Source organism: Sinocyclocheilus rhinocerous, unplaced genomic scaffold, assembly GCF_001515625.1.
Source record: "Sinocyclocheilus rhinocerous isolate Xijiao unplaced genomic scaffold, SAMN03320098_v1.1 scaffold208, whole genome shotgun sequence".
NCBI lineage: Eukaryota > Metazoa > Chordata > Actinopteri > Cypriniformes > Cyprinidae > Sinocyclocheilus > Sinocyclocheilus rhinocerous.
In genome coordinates this window covers 445,672-462,385 of record NW_015650085.1, presented here as the reverse complement: position 1 = coordinate 462,385, position 16,714 = coordinate 445,672, and the positions used below count along the sequence as shown (strand labels likewise).

The following is a 16,714-nucleotide window of genomic DNA, read 5'->3' as shown; positions in this document are numbered from 1 at the left end:
AACAATAGAGATAATGGTACTATATATATATATATATATATATATATATATATATAACGTATGTTAATTAATTAATTATTTTAATTTTTTTATTGCACATACTCACCAGACATAAGACAAGACGTCCTGTTTTTAGATGCGTTGCACTCCTTCAAAGCCACTGTGTAATCGCTCTGTTTCGCACAGCTCTGACTGACCAGCTACAGGAACAAAAGGAAAGATCAATGAATTGCTCAGCATAATAGTGATTAAGGTGAAATCACAAACCCAAGGGTCTTACCTTAAACTGTTTCTCCAGGCGGGTCTTTCCTGTAGGTCCCGGTGTGAGGAGATCAGACACATACGTGTGAATGTGACTGGCGGAGACCAGGGTCTCTTTACTCCTGATGGCCTCCACTAGAGCATCATGGATGAAGACGTACTGCTCCTGCTCGCACACACAAGTATGATGGATATTTCATGCTGCGTGTGACGTGACATAACCTAAGAAGGTATGGTTTGAAATAATATATGTTGCCGAACCTCAGTCTGCACCAGGTAATTCCTCTGGCTACGAATGTGTTTGAGGAATCCCATGATGTTCACTGTACTTTTCTCCTTTATCTGCTTCAACATGCTGTCGATCACAATGTAGGTTCCTGTTCTTCCCACACCGGCACTGCAAATCACACATTCAAACATCTTGATGTCCGTCACCGACTGTTATCAACTCTTACTTCTATTCAAGTCAGTCTTTATTTATATAGTGCTATATATACACTACTATTTCAGCAGTAAAGCAGCTCAAAAATAAGAATAGTGCCCTTATTCAACTCAATTTGGTTCAGTGTTGATTAAAACTAGTTCAATAACTAAACTTTCACATCTTACAATTCTTACTTTTTTTCTCTGAATGCTGAGTTCACATCTCGCAATTCTGGCTTTTTTTTCTCTGAATTCTTATTTTTTTCTCAAAATCCCACAATTCTGACTTAAAAAAAAAAATAATATTTAAGGTAATTGTGATTTTTTTTTTTTCACAATTCTGACTTTTTCTAACATTTTTCCTCAGAATTCAAAATTAAAAACTCGCAATTACATTTTTTTCTCTTTTATTCCATGGCAGATCAAGCTTCCATAAATAAGTGTCAATGTTCCAGAGTTCATCAGTTATGAAACTAAGTTGAATCAGCTATAAGCAGCCAGTTTGACAGAAGACAATATTGTCATTTTCCAGCTCAATGTAGCAGTTCTCATCCAATAGTGTCAGTGCAGTGACCATAATAACTTCACTATAATAATTTTATGCTTAATAACTTAACACTGATGTCTACCTGCAGTGCACCACCACAGGCCCCATATCAGCCGTCCTGGCCTGCGAGGACGCCCGCACAAACGACAGCAGGGGCAGAGTTTATTCTGGGACGCCCATGTCGGGCCACTGAGTGTAATGAAAGTGAAGCACCGTCCTCTCCTGACTGCGACCCTTCTGTGAGCCCTGACGGGCGAAAAGACAGCGAAAAGTGTCTAAGAACATTTTGCTAACATTCCCATTATTAAAACATTATTACTGAATGTTCTCTGAACATTCAAAACGTCAAGTTTTTTTAAAATGTTTTAAGAACTTTGTTTTGGTTAGAAACATTAAAGGAACATTCTGTTCTCTGAACATTCTGAAACAAGTAGTAACATTAAAAAAAACGTTAGATGAACATCCAACTAAACCATTTCAGAAATAAAACTTTCCATAAACGATGCATAAAAAAAAAAAAAATGTATGCTAATGTTTTCAGAATATTAGTTTGTTCGTAACTTTGAGATACCTTTGCCAGTACCTTGTTAGCTGGAAATATCCTGAAGGGTTTCTGGTGATGTCTGTCGTAGTTACTGACCTTCTTGACGTTAACGTTCCTCAAGGTGATCGTCCTCTGCGTGTAGTAGGCAAGAGTTTTGGTGCTCTTCAGCGTGACTAGGAAGCATCCATAGTCTTCCTGATTCTCCAAGGGCCAATACTGATCACATTTTCTCTGTTTGATTCACACACACCATGTATATATGGTTAGGAATCTCATCAGATCATGATTAGTTGTTTTATATTTGCATTTATTTCATTACACTGGCATTGATGGTTCCATGAAAAAGCTTTAACATCCATGGAACCTGTCAATGTTCTTTATAGTGGAAAAAGCTTCTTTAGACTATTAAAATGTTTTTTACACTAAAAAAAATGGTTCTTATAAAAACTGTTCACTGAAAGGTTGTTTGGGAACCAAAATGGTTCTTCTATGGCATCGCTGCAAAAAAAACCTTTTTGGAAGCTTTATTTTTAATGATCTAATCTAAGGGTGATAACAGCATTACCCGGCCCTTCTCCACCAGGTTAGTGATCATGACAATCACACCCACGTTCTGCTCCCATATCATCCTCCAGAAGTCTTCCAGACTGCCCTTCAGCGGACCCTGGGCGGCTATATATGCTTTCGGCTGATTGTAGCCCTAAAGAGAATCATTACAATCAGACCATGTTCATTTCTACCAACACTCGTGACAAACCAATAAATAAACCAAATATCTGCTCATTCTGAGACCGCATCGGCTGAGAACCGCATCCACTTTCCTAAAAGAAGTATCTCCTTATACTTATGTTTCCTCTTTTTTTTGTGATTTTGAATAAATAAGAAATGCCGTTCTTTTGCGCTTTCTATTCATATGAATATGAAGCAACTGTTTTCAACAATAATCAGAAATGTTTCTTGAGCAGCAAATCAGCATATTAGAATGATTTCTGCAGGATCATGTGACACTGAAGACTGGAGTAATGATGCTGAAAATTCAGCTTTGAATCACAGGAATAAATGACATTTTAACATATATTCACATAGAAAACAGTTATTTTAAATTGTAATAATATTTCACTATATTACTTATTTTGCTGTATTTTTGATCAAATAAGATCAAAAATAAAAAGAAGAGACTTTAAAACATTAAAATCTTACCAACCCCAAACTTTTGAATTATAGTGTATATACAGTATATTGGCGTGGTAACATATTGCAAAAACATTTTCATCATTACAGCATTTAAAATTTAGTGTAGAATTTACACTTACATTCACATAGTTGGCATTAATGTAGTCCCCTGTTTTTCCATCTTTGTCAGAGTTTTGAGAGAGTTTAACTCGACTGTGATCATCTGAGAGTACAAAAAAAGGCTTAGTAATCATGTTTTTTATTTATAAATCCATGTACATCTCTTATATTGTTATGGATGAGTGATATAACGTCTCATACAGGCCAGGATGTTAATGTATCTGTTCTTGCTCTTATTGTCTGGATGGTTGGAGCTGTCCGTAGTGATGCCGATGTCCGCCGTACAGCGCTGAATCTCCTAGAAGAAACATTTCATCCATCACTGACAAAATCATAACTCAAAAACTATTCCACTTTATCATGCATATCTAACCATGCAAAGAGCAACACTGACACGTCAATACAATGAACAGAAGAATAACAACAATGCAAAAGAACAAGTAACAAGAAACACTAAAACAAAGGGAGATGTGTCTTACCTCGTAAGACTCTTTCAAGATCTAATAAGGGAGGGGGTGAGAACGCAGAGAAGCACAATGAAAGGCCGCGACAAACAGAGAGGCGCCAGTGCAGGTACATGAGGCACGTTTGCATGTGTTTTCATGCTACAGACGGGTTTGGACAGGGCTGACACTCTGTGTGTGGGTGTCCATGCAGGCGCCTGTACATCACGCTTTACATGCTGCCCCGTTGCACTCATATTCATGAGTTTATGACATTAACACACTATTTGATACGTTTATATTGCATAATAAGGTGCAATGCTTAAGTTTACGTATTTAGAAAAGTCAAAAAACTGAATTGATAAAAATCACAAGTACCTCAAATTTTTTGGAGAATGTGTGATTTATGTGAAGATCAGCAACGTGTTTTACGAATTCCTTTACTGGGAGAGCGTCATTGTCCTCTGCCAACAAAAAGAAAAAAAAAGATTTAGAAACAAAAAAACAAATAATAAATAGCTAATGAGGCACGAAACAAACAAACAAATAAATGACAAACCATAAAATAAATAAATAAATAAATAATATTTATTAATATTTTTAGTTCATGTCAAGACATGAAAATAAACAAATAAATTAAAACAGACATTAAAACAAACAAAATGATAAGGCATGAAATAAATAAATAAAATGACAACATGAAAATAAAAAATAAATAACTTGCAAGGCATTAAATAAATAAATGCCAAGCCATTTAATAAATAAACAAATAATGTCAAGACTTGAAAATGAACAAAAAAAATTTTTAAATAACAAGGCATTAAATGAATGTTAAGACATGAAAATAAACAAATAAATAAACAAATTAATTAAAACAGACATTAAAACAAACAAACAAAAATGATAAGGCATGAAATAAATAAATAAATGCATATACAAACAACCAAATAAATAAATAAATGATAAGACATTGAAACAAACAAAAATGATAAGGCATGAAATAAACAAACAAACTAACTAATAAATAAATAAATAAATGATAAGACATTAAAACAAACAAAAATGATAAGGCATGAAACAAACAAACAAATAAATAAATAAAAAGGTAAGATATGAAAGAAAAATATTATCTTTTTATTTGAGTAGCTTTTGTTACCTGAAGGCAGAAGAAGAGGGGTTGATGGGGCCGATATGGCTCGGGCTGAAATGTTGTCCTCTACATAAAACTGTGCCGTTTGAAAGCACCTTCTGTAAGATACAGATGGAAACATTAAAATATTTGCTTTTTACTTTATGAGACTAAAAAATAGAATAAAGAGAATTTAATCCGAAAAAAGGGACCACAAAAAAAAAAACCTTACAAGTAAAATGCACAGACACAATACAGTAATGAGAATTGTGGGGAATGTGCCTGATTGTTATAAAATGCTCCTGAAAATTTCTTGACACAATTTTTTTTCATTTGATTTTGCATTAAATGTAACTGGACATGTTTTCCTGAGTTTTTAGCACAGATGCACGTGGCACACGTAATCTCAAAGCAAACACTGACATACTGACGCGTGTCTGAAGATCTCATACCTCCAGTAGATGAGAATCCCCACCAGCACCAGCAGACACAGGACAGTGAGTGTGGAAACCACAGCCAGAGGAACAACCGTCCTCTTCTCCTTCTCTGTACCTCCCACCATCCCGACACGAGACTCCGGACTGCTGTTACTCGCCTCTGATGACGGAAACAGGAGCAAAACAGTTCTTAAATACATTACACGACATTCGGCACATTCAAGGAGCTACAAAAATGCAACCAAATAATCCAACTGCTAACTCATTAAGAGCCGTAAAAGCAGTCATGTTTTCATTCTCCAAATGTTGTTTTGACATCATTCGTGAGTTTTACCTGCGTTCTGGTCTTCCTCTGACTCTTGGACAGTGAGTTCAGGAACTATGAGCTGTATGGGAATATCATCGCTTTGAGAGATCACTGACCCTCCTTGACCAGAGCCAGTGTCAGACTCAGCTGACCAGGTCACCCATGACAGAAACGCCTGGTTCTCTGGTTCTTCGGTGGTGGCCGCCTCTCGCTCGCTCTCAAAGTAGAAAGTAGAAGACAGTCCCTCTCGGTTTTCATCTTCAGATCTACCGCTGTAGCTCAGATGGGAGTCTTTGAGAGTCGACCGGGTTTGGTCGAGCTCCCATTCCCGGTCGAGCTCCTCCAGGAAGATCGCGGACCCCAATCCGCTGAATTCTCCTGAAGAAGGAAGATGAGCAGAGCCCTCCTCCAAAATAGTGGTTGAGGATTCATAGAGATTTGAGGCATCATGAACCATTGATACCTTCTGATTATTGAACGATGTGGCTGTAACGAACACGTCTGAAGAGTTAAGACTTCCAATCTCCTCTAAAGAACCGTTTATGGCTGAGGAAAGAAGCCCTTGGAAGTACTAATCTTTATCTACATTTTTCTTGCAATACCTAAAGCCACCTTAAAGGGGGCGCCATCTCTACGCAAAGAAGGTAAAGATTGAATGCACAGGAGCAAGAGAGGAACCACCACCGCGTTTGACATCTGAAAAGTGAGCAAACCAGCCGAGAAGAGAGAGTCCAGCAGGTGCATTACAAGCTTTTCTTGAGTATTTGTGGCACAGACAGCAATCAAGTTTTTATTCCATATATACAGTAGCAATTGCACCACTATCACCTTGAGCGTTTCTGAAAGTTTAAAGGGATAGTTTATGTATGACCTGTATAACCTGTATGAGTTTCTTTAACACAAAAGAAGATATTTTGAAGAATGTTGGCAACCAAACAGTTAATGGTAACCATTGACATCCATAGTATTTTTTCCATACCAAGTCAATGGCTAGCGTCAACTGTTGGGTTGCCAACATTCTTCAAAAGATCTTCTTTTGTGTTCAGCAGAAGAAAAACTCATACAGGCTCGGAACAACTTGAAGGTGAGTAAAAGATTACAGAAGTTTCATTTTTTGGGTGAACTATCTCTTTAAAATAGTGATTCCCAACCAGGAGTTGCAGATTCTGAAAGACAGTTTTACTTTATTAAACCTGTACATTTTTAGTTACCTATAAGATGTAACTTTGCATTAAATTTGTATAAATGAGAATGCTTTTGCTTGGGGGTGATATTTCTACATACATACTTGTTGAGCTTCTTTGGTAGTTAAATTCCACCATGCCAAAAAAAAAAAGTGACTTTATGTTTGCGAAACGTCTCTTTTGGGTTTCATCTCGAAATAAATTCACTATTAGAGAAAGTTTAGAACTCTAGAACTGTCAAAACTTTTGAAAACAAAAAGAAGATAAAGAGAGATGAAGAGAGTTTTTCAGCCCTCGGTATCAATGGTTTGTAGCTTAAAAGTGAATTATTGTAATATTGGTAATGCTAAATGATATCAAAATGAATGCGTTTCTGGTTTTCCCTTTGTGAAAAATAAGTGCACTTAATTGCATCCACACTTGTAGTGTACTTTAAATATTTTAAAGAACTGTATTTGCACATAATATACTATTAATGAAATAAAAGGCCATTCAAGTGTATGTAAAGAAAGTACACTTTCTGTTTCTTAACACTTAAGTACACTTTTAAAAAGTTTTACTTTAAGTATATTTTAAATCATTACTTTTTAATTTTTTGTCATGCTTTAAAGTAGTACACTAATTTAGATGCGTTGACTAACATACTAAAGCACTTGAATATAATTTGAAATGTGTAATTACAAATCCACTGAAGTACAAGACATGCAAATTTCATTAGAAATATGACATTAAAACATATTTATAAACATATTTTAGTTTAACATAAATGCTTGTCATTATTTTCTTCAGTACACTGTCAAAAAAAGCACTCTAATAGCATTTCATATAAATTTAAACTACAATACATTTTCATTTAATTGCAATTAACATGCATTACATTCAGTTCACACTTAAGTTTATTCTTTTAAAATAGATATTTCCGTAATAAGTACTCAAACACTTAAGTATGCTAAACTTAGGAGTATGCTACGAAGGAGATCTTAAGATGAAAACGGTTGGGAAACACTGCAATCACCAAACTACCTAGTACTATTGTTAGCTTTACTGCTAGTCATCTTCATAACCAGCGTGTCTATGACTTCCCTACAAGCAAGTTAGCATTTAGTGAGGTTTTGATTAAGAAAACACCCTGAAAAAGACTGTCTTACCATTAAACAGGGGCTGAGTGGTCTGAGAAATGATCTTCATAGACGCCGAAATCGCTGATCCAGTGGAGGCAGTGCTAGCGTTAGCTATTGAGGTTGTGTTTACTGCAGGTTTAGCGGTGGTATTTGAAGTTTTGGCTGTCATGGTTGAGGTTTCTTGGTCCTGAGCATCTGGCAGTGCAGTGAGAAGGTCGTTGTTTCGGGCTGGTGTGGTTTTTGTGGTGCTGGTGCTGAGGATGTCTTCATAGTAGACGTCTGTGACCTGCATGTTGCTGTGAGGAAGGTGGCCGCTCTCCTCTGGAAGGAGTCTGTTCAGTGGCCGTTTGGTCTCATTTCTGCTCTTGTTTTGGTCAGGTGACCATGACAGTGAAGACTCCTCTGTCAGTTTTCGTCGGACTGTAATCGGGGTCGTCTTGACGACAGGGAACAGGAAGCCTGGTTGGTCCGTCGCCGTGGTGATGGAGATGGAACTCCCGGAATCACGGATGAGAATTCGGCCGGGCGGAGAGTTGGAAGCAGGTGGAGATGTTTCCTGAAACTGAAATACGTCATGTTTAACTCAAGATGCTCACGGAGATCCATAAAAATGCTCATGATTGTTTCTGAATGTAGATTATAAAAATATCACCTCATTATATTCCTCTGATTCTGTTAAATCGCCAAAGGGATCAGGCTCATTTACTGCAGGGTTAAAGGAAATATCAGTAAATTACTTCGAAGAAATAAATATTCATGCTAAATAATAGGGTGAATAACACACACACACACAAAATCTGTGTTAATTTAGAAAAATAAGAAATTTTGATATTTGAGATATTTTCCATAAAATAAAATTGTACAAAAATGAATAAAATTTCCTGACATTTAAGCACATAATAATAATAATAATTATTATTATTATTATTATTATTCATTCCAGTACATCATATACAGTACACAGTTTTTTATATTATTTATATATAAATTCAGTAAAACAAATACTACATAATAATAATTTATATAAAAATAATAATAATAATTATTATTATTATTACAGTACATTATAACAAGACAGTTGTTTTTTAAATAATAATAATAAATAAATTCGTTTTTAATGCTTATTTAAGGCACATCTGCAAAGTAAAAGTATAATGTTATTATTAAAAATACATATAATGTTTTTCATTATGGTAATAATACAAGATTATTAATATAGATTATTATATAATATACATTATTAATATAGATCTTTTCCTCATTCTTGTTATTGTAAATGTGCCTAACTGTAAAGGAAAAAAATACTTTAAAAAATAATAAAATAAATGTCTATATATATTATTAGGATTTTTTTTCCACTTTTGATTTTGTTGTAAAATATGACCCAGACATTTCTTGATATTTTTGTGAGTTTTTCCATTTTTTGTTTACCAGGGTCTTCGAGAGGCATGTCCACAATAACCTGGTCACTCATTTTTCCAGTCAAGCCATTGGTGCACAGCGCCACCACCTGGACAACATAGCTACTGTTCGCCAGCAGATGATGGATAATGGCCCCCTGGAAAAACAAGATACTATACCATAACACCTGTTTCTAACCATCAGGACTAGTGTAACCTTGAACTATCAGCTATCAGTGAAATATCCCTACTGTACTTCACTCAACACAGTTATATTAATCATGGCTCAAGTGGATGGTCTAAAAGCGCTCACCACATCCTGGTCTCCGTCTGTGAGATACTGTTGTTTTGGCGGGTCTTTGCCCTGCAGTCTCTGGTAAGTGACAGAGTAGCGCTCAATGGTGGTGTCATAGACGGCCCACGGCCTTTCCCACGTCACCACCATACCAGTGTAGTTCTGAGAGTCGGCCTGCAAGTTCTGCGGTTCAGAGCTGCACACTAAACACAGAAAGAGCTTCACATTACTGTTAAAATTGAGTTAGTCTGTGTGGTTTCATTACAATAATAGAATCTTTAAAAATGTATAATATAAAAAAGTAATAAACAAATAAAATTGATAAACATTATAGTTGCATTTTGTAAAATATTAAAAAAAATATATATATAATATTATTAAATAATATTAAATACATTTTTTTTATTAAAAACATTTTTAAAATGAATATAAAATATACACAAAAGAAACAATTTAGTAACATTCATTAAAAAACTGTTACATTTTATAAAATATTTTAAAAATAATGTCAAATAAAAATTATTTATATACATTTTATTTATTTAATAAAATATAAAAATATTAAGATGATACATGTTGTAAAAACTGATTAAAGATTATAGTTACATTTTGACAAAATATTTTCAAATAAAATCTATACAAATGTTTATTTTTTCATAAAATATAAATAGGATCACTTAAAATATAATCAATAAACGTAAAATATTTAAAGGTAAATCATTTAATAAAAAATTATTAAATTATAGATACATTTTTGACTAAATATTTTCAAAATAATATAAAATATATAATAATATAAAATCATAAAACATAAATAGGATCACTGAAAATATAATCAATAAACAAAATATTTAAAGAACATTAAACAAATCTTAAATTCTTTAAAAAGTATAGCTACATTTTGTATTTTTTATTTATTTAATTTAAAAATTGAGTCATTTTTACGCTAATTTCTTGGAGGGAAAGCAAGATTAAGCAATAAGATACTAGACAGTTTGTTATATTGTGAATATTCAGATGGAGAGCCTGAGAGAATATTGTTATTGCAAAACAGTTTGTTCTAATAAGGAGCTGTAACTTCAGTCGAATAGCAATAACTTACAAAACTGCTTCTAAATCAACTGTTTGAAACGGAATTGGTGCGTTTGTTTTCTTGGGAATATGCCAAAGTGGGGTTACCTAGCAACACACACTCGCTGCAGGGTTTTAAAAAGCGCAGCGCATGTGAGGTCAGAGGAGGAGACGCGTGCAAACACTCCATTTGACCTCGAGAGATGACCTCTCGCTCCTCTCTGAACATTACTTTATATGAGTGTGTGTGTTTAGGCTGTGGTGTTTGAGTGTGTGTGTGTGTGTGTGTGTGTGTGTGTGGTTTGCATACGGGGTGCGGGAACTTCCTCTGTGCCCGTGTAGGACGAGAACACTTGTCCCATGAACTGCTGCTGTTGTTCTCTGTAGTTATTCTGCAGGTAGTCGGTCAACATGACGTATCCGGCCTGCTGTAGGGTCATCACCTCACAGAACACCTCCAGCTACAAACACACCAAAACACAGGAATCATGAGATGACCATGAGACAATCCTGAGATTAGACCTTGCTTACATTTTCATTACAATAATAGGATCTTAAATAAATAATTAAGAATATAAAAGATAATAATAATAATAATAAATAATATTAAAAAAAAATAAAATATATACATTATTTTTTTTCATACAAAAATAGGATAATTGAAAAAACACTCAATATACATATAAAATATATTTAAAAGATACATAATTTTGTAAAATTCATTAAAAGTATAGTTACATTTTGTAAAATATTTTTAAATAATATTAAATATGAATAAAATGTATATGTATGCGGACATCAGCCATTGAATACACACATACTGCTGAACCTTTAAATACAGACCTAGAGATGCAGAAAGAGAAGAATTCAAGCGTTGAAACAAAAAGAGAGGTGGTAGACACAGTATTACACCAAATCACTCAGGCCTTGTCACACAGATATTGCAATATTGATGTACAAAGTAAAATATAGCTAATATATACTAATTTTATATATATATATATATATATATATATATAAAAAAGATCATTGAAAATATAATAAACAAAATATATAACGAAGAATTTAAAAATTCATTAAAAAGTATAGTTACATTTTGTTAATTTTTTTTAAATAAAATTAAATTTTAAAAAAAACAAATTTTTGCATAATACATAGATAAAATATTGGAAAATATATAAATAAATAAACATATAAATGATATAAAAGAAAATAATCAAATGCATAAGGAACAATGTACAGTTAGCTTATCATTATGGCCAAATAGACCATACATAATCTCACTAGTTAAGTTTAGTTTGGCTATAGTATCTAGTGAGTTAGTACAGCCAAACAAACAATAAATAAATAAATATTGATTTTATTATGCAAGGGGAGATTATATTGTGCAAGAGCATTGTGCAACAAATATCATTATACAAAAATAAAAGAGCAAGTATTAGAATTCGCTTGCACAGGATTGCCTTTAAATTGAAATCAAGATTAACGAGTATGACAGCTTTATATGCATGAGTGAATTTATGCAATTGCCGGTCTGTAATGAGATCAGACGAAACAATGAACCAGCGCTAAAGATTCATCAGCTTTACTTCAGCAAGCCTGTATGCACCACATCAACATTTCATGCTCAAGAAACCGAAGTCCGTGCTTAAAGTGGATCAGGCACGAGGGCAAAGAAAAAAATAGCAACACACCCGCATGACAAAAACCTCCTCGCATCTTAAAACTGAGCTTTAAAGTGCAGCTGGATAAGAGAGACAAGTTGAGTCGCTGACATCGAGGGCTTATCTCTGATCCAGCTGAAATATTAATGCGCATGCCTCCGTTTGCTTGAGAATAGTTAAAGGGGCTGTCAGGGTTAAGCTCACCAAACTACATTTTTAGGAGAGGGGTTTCTCTCACAAACACATAAACTGTCCCCAAACTTATCACTAGCATGATCTTCAAGAGATAAATCTGACTTTATTCAGCTAAATGATGCGTTACACAGAAAATATAGCTAATAAACATAGCTGCATGCAATTAAGGAGCCAAGAGGACAACAGAAGCTAAATGAGGAGCTAAGCATGGCAAGGAGCATCAGACCAACCGCAAACATTAGTAATCAAAAACATTTATAGATGATTTTAAGCAAAATGGTTGAAAACCCATAAATACATTCACCTGTAACTGGACAGAATTGATTATCACAAATTGATCTGGTGGGGTCACTGGGTGACAATGATACACATAAGGTTTGGTGTCAATATGCCAAAGCTTTGCAGAAATACAGCCTCAGATCCAGTTTGCCATCATGCCATCATGGCCAAATTGAGTTATACGAGATTGGTTTGATCTATCAAAAAGCTTTTAATAACTTTTTGCCAGCATGGTCTGATAATGATCTCAATTTTGGTGAAAATTGTGTTTTATTTCCGTGTTTGAGAATTTTGAGAGTGTTTGAGCCCTTGACGTTTCAAAAGTTATTAGCATAAACGTGAGTGCAACTTTGAGCTGTTGGTGGCGCTAGAGAGTTTGAGTTAGAGACTACAAAATTGCTGTGGTTAATGTTCAGACTGTCCTCTATCTGTGTGCCAAATTTCATAACTTTCCAGAGAGCAGTTTCATGGGCTTTCATAGACTCACGAGCGGAAACAGAAGAAGAAGAAGAAGAAGAAGAAGAAAATACAGCCTCAGATCCAGTTTGGCATCATGCCATCAAGTTTGATGATGAGTTATACCAGAATGATTTGATCTATCAAAAAGCTTTTAATAACTTTTTGCCAGCATTGTCTAAAGATGATCTGAGCCAGTTTTGGTGAGAATTTGACAAATCGTCTAGGACGAGTAGGTTTTTCGGTGGAAAAATTTTCACGACGGAAAGCGATGTCATAAGGTGCAGTGGATTTGTCAAGAGCCGAGGAATCAGAGGAAAAGTTTTATTCCTAGCACTTATGGTTCAAAAGTTATTAACATAAATGTGAGTGCAAAGTTGGGCTGTTGGTGGCGCTAGAGGGTATGAGTTTGAAATTCCAAATTTGCCTTGGTTAAAGAAGGTGGGGTAAGTGATTTCTGGTAGCCAATGTTACTCTCCTCCGCATCATGAGTAGACACGCCCCTTACTGCTGATTGGCTACAAGTTTGTTTTGGTACTCGGCCCGACTCAGTTTTCTAAAGCGTTTTTGAAAAAAGGCATACCCCATCTTTAATGTTCAGACTGTCCTCTATCTGTGTGTCAAATTTCATAGCTTTCCCATAAGCAGTTCTATTTGTTTTCATAGACTCAAATGCGGAAGCAGCAGAAGAAGAAGGTTTGAGCTAGAGACCTGTGGTTAATGTTCAGGCTGTCCTTTATCTGTGTGCCAAATTTCATAACTTTCCCACAAGAGGAGGAAGAAGAAGAAGAATAGATGTTCTGACCTGTGTTTCTGAGATGGCCACTGTGTTTTTAAACACAATCCACTCCACGTTTTCGGAGCAGGGCGGCGCGGTGAGAGAGCCATTGTACATGAAGTATTTTTCGGTGGACTGCGGAAGCAGAGCCAGCAGAGAAAACGCTTCCAGAGGGTTGCTTTTACCTTAAATATTAGCATGTTTGTGTGTTATTGCAATTTGAAATAATGAAAAGCTTTGTGGATGTAATCTTAAAAAAAAAAAAAAATTTTTTTTTAAAGATTTACCAAATCGGCTCACGCTGTTCACCCCTTCAATGATGGCCGCATAGTCCTGGTTGTCTTCAATACTGGCCTAAGTAACAGACCAAACTTGGGTCATTATGATAAAAGGGCTGCAGATATGAGTTAATATACAGATGTGTTTGTGAAAATGTCACCTCGAAAAGAACAGCTACAGCTGTAATCTTTCCACTGCTACTTATCGCCTCGTCTATGGATTCAAACTCCTCGTCATCAAAACAATAGATCTGCATCTGTGAAAGAGAGAAACACAAATTCCAGCTATTTCATTTTAGCTTGAATTTGGCATAAAGTCAACATGAAATCACACTTGACCTAATTTACCCTATTAATAAAAAAGTGGGTTTTTTTGTATTTTATATCTTATTTATATTTTGTATTTTATATATTGTATTTTCTGTATTATATATGGAAGGTATTTATTTATTTATTTAGGCTATTTTTATATTAAACACTTGGAATGGAAGGTATTTAATTTATTTTTCATGATATGTTCATGATATATTTAATTATATATCACAGTATATAATATAATATAATATAATATAATATAATATAATATAATAATATTTTTTTTGCCTGAAAATTAAATTTACTCGTTTTTTTTCAAGTTTTTAAATTAGTCAGTCAATATTAAATACTTGGAATGGAAGGTATTTAATTTATTTTGATAATCTTCAGATTTTTTTAATTCATTCATTCATTCAGTTATTAATTTATTTGGAATTTGATGGACACAACCCAAAAACAGTGGTAATAGAGGTTAAAAAACATAATTCCAAGATTAAATTCTATTAAATACTTCCCACAATATTTTCTACTGAATACTGTTACACTTATTAATAAAGTCACATTATTATGGATGTCAAACACTGTACATTGTGAATGCATTGCCATCTCAGCATGGTTTATGTTGATTTAGACGTGTGAACTTTACCTCCAGGGGGAAACTGTTTCTGTTGAGACTGTGTTCAGATCCGTCTGAAGTGGTGTTACATCGGCCCCAATGGAACGTGATTCTGCCCACTTTAAACCTGGATCTGAGCCCACCTCCGCTTATGAAGTACTGACCGTTCAGACTGATTTCCACTGAGAAACACAGTACACACACACACAAACTCACTGACCACTTGATGCGTAATTGTGTTCTTCATTCAGCATGCCTAATTGCTCATATTTGATATTTCAGCTTTCATCTCCGATAAAAGATTAATTTTAAGCTTTGCCTTTTATGCTGAAACAATCTGTCATTCTCACAGTGTCAAATCAGAACAAAAGATTCAGCGCCAGCTTTTCTTCTGCGCTCCTGTAAAAGCACAGACAGTCTAAAAGACGACCAGCTGCCATTTCAGGTATGAAAAAAGAAAAAAAAGTGTAGATTTTATTCTTCAGCAGCTCCATTAGTCTGCCAGTGATTAATCTCAGGTTGTCTGCAATTCCTCACATATGGAAACACTGCAGACCTGTTTTGCCTTCGTTGGTGATGGTGGTGGATTCGGTGGTTGGTTGGTCCCAGTTCTCCAGCTGCAGGTTCTGGTACTGAACCCTGACCTGTGTGAACTCCTCACTGATGTCAATGGGAGACTGTCTGGCATTGCCACACGCCGGATATTTCTTTGCCCAATGCTTCTGGTTCAGGGCTCCTGAGAAGAATAAGTGTGTGATAAAAGAAGAAAGGAACACTTTTATCCACTTTTATCCAAAGCTACTTACAAAAGAGGAACAAAAGCAATTTGTCAAACATAAATCTTGCAGCAGATCAGGTAAAGATTTGTTGTCTTAATTAATTGACCTGAATTTATACTGATTTTTAGGTAAATTTATGTAATTGTATGAGGTGAAACTGCTATAACTGGTCTCAATTTCTGTCTTTGAACCTTTTTATTTACCTTTTAGTTTATTTATTCATTTAAATAGTCCTGCAATGTGACTATATTCATTTATTAAAGCAGAGATATTGCATATAGTCTTTCAGTTAATATGAGATCAAAACTGCATGTAGAATAATTATACAAGAACTACAAAAATGCTATAATATATAAATATATAAGAGCAGCTATACACAAAAACATCTTTAATAAAAAATAAATGTTAAATATTATTAAATAATATTAATAATATTTGTAATAATATTTTAAAATATTTATGTTAGATGGTTATATTATTTTAAACATGCATTACATATTTGTAAATAATATAAAATAATCATGTATAAATAATATACAAAGAGTAGCTATTCACCAAAAAAAAACAAAAAAAACATGCCTTGTCTGATGGTGAACACTTAAATAATAGAAAATAACAAAAAATGAATAACAAAAAAAAAATAGAATAATTATACAAGAACTATAAAAGTGCTATAAAAAGTAGTTTTATGAATGCAAAAAAAAGAGCAGCTATCCACAAAAAACAACATTTTATAATAAAAATAACTTTTAAATATTATTAAACTGTATTAAATAATATTTTTAATAATATTTTTAAATATTTATTTTAAATGTTTATATTATTTTAAACATTTATTAAATAATATAATGCAATATAATATAATATAATATAATATAATATAATATAGCTAGAAGGCT

The 16,714-nt window shown here is 34.0% G+C and overlaps 1 protein-coding gene across 1 annotated transcript in view; it reads right to left on the bottom strand.

The window, feature by feature from the left end:
• Positions 1–16,714, bottom strand: part of LOC107711502 (protein tyrosine phosphatase receptor type Z1) — a 37,463-nt gene that overhangs the window by 4,040 nt on the left and 16,709 nt on the right. Inside the window, 23 exon segments of the mRNA XM_016516490.1 lie at positions 107–200; positions 281–427; positions 523–658; positions 1,314–1,477; positions 1,872–2,006; positions 2,341–2,475; positions 3,089–3,171; positions 3,270–3,366; positions 3,548–3,568; positions 3,890–3,975; positions 4,668–4,759; positions 5,093–5,237; positions 5,412–5,870; positions 7,717–8,251; positions 8,342–8,394; positions 9,121–9,247; positions 9,403–9,587; positions 10,766–10,916; positions 13,855–14,012; positions 14,115–14,181; positions 14,267–14,362; positions 15,067–15,218; positions 15,593–15,772. Coding sequence (XP_016371976.1) covers positions 107–200; positions 281–427; positions 523–658; positions 1,314–1,477; positions 1,872–2,006; positions 2,341–2,475; positions 3,089–3,171; positions 3,270–3,366; positions 3,548–3,568; positions 3,890–3,975; positions 4,668–4,759; positions 5,093–5,237; positions 5,412–5,870; positions 7,717–8,251; positions 8,342–8,394; positions 9,121–9,247; positions 9,403–9,587; positions 10,766–10,916; positions 13,855–14,012; positions 14,115–14,181; positions 14,267–14,362; positions 15,067–15,218; positions 15,593–15,772 — 3,498 coding nt within the window.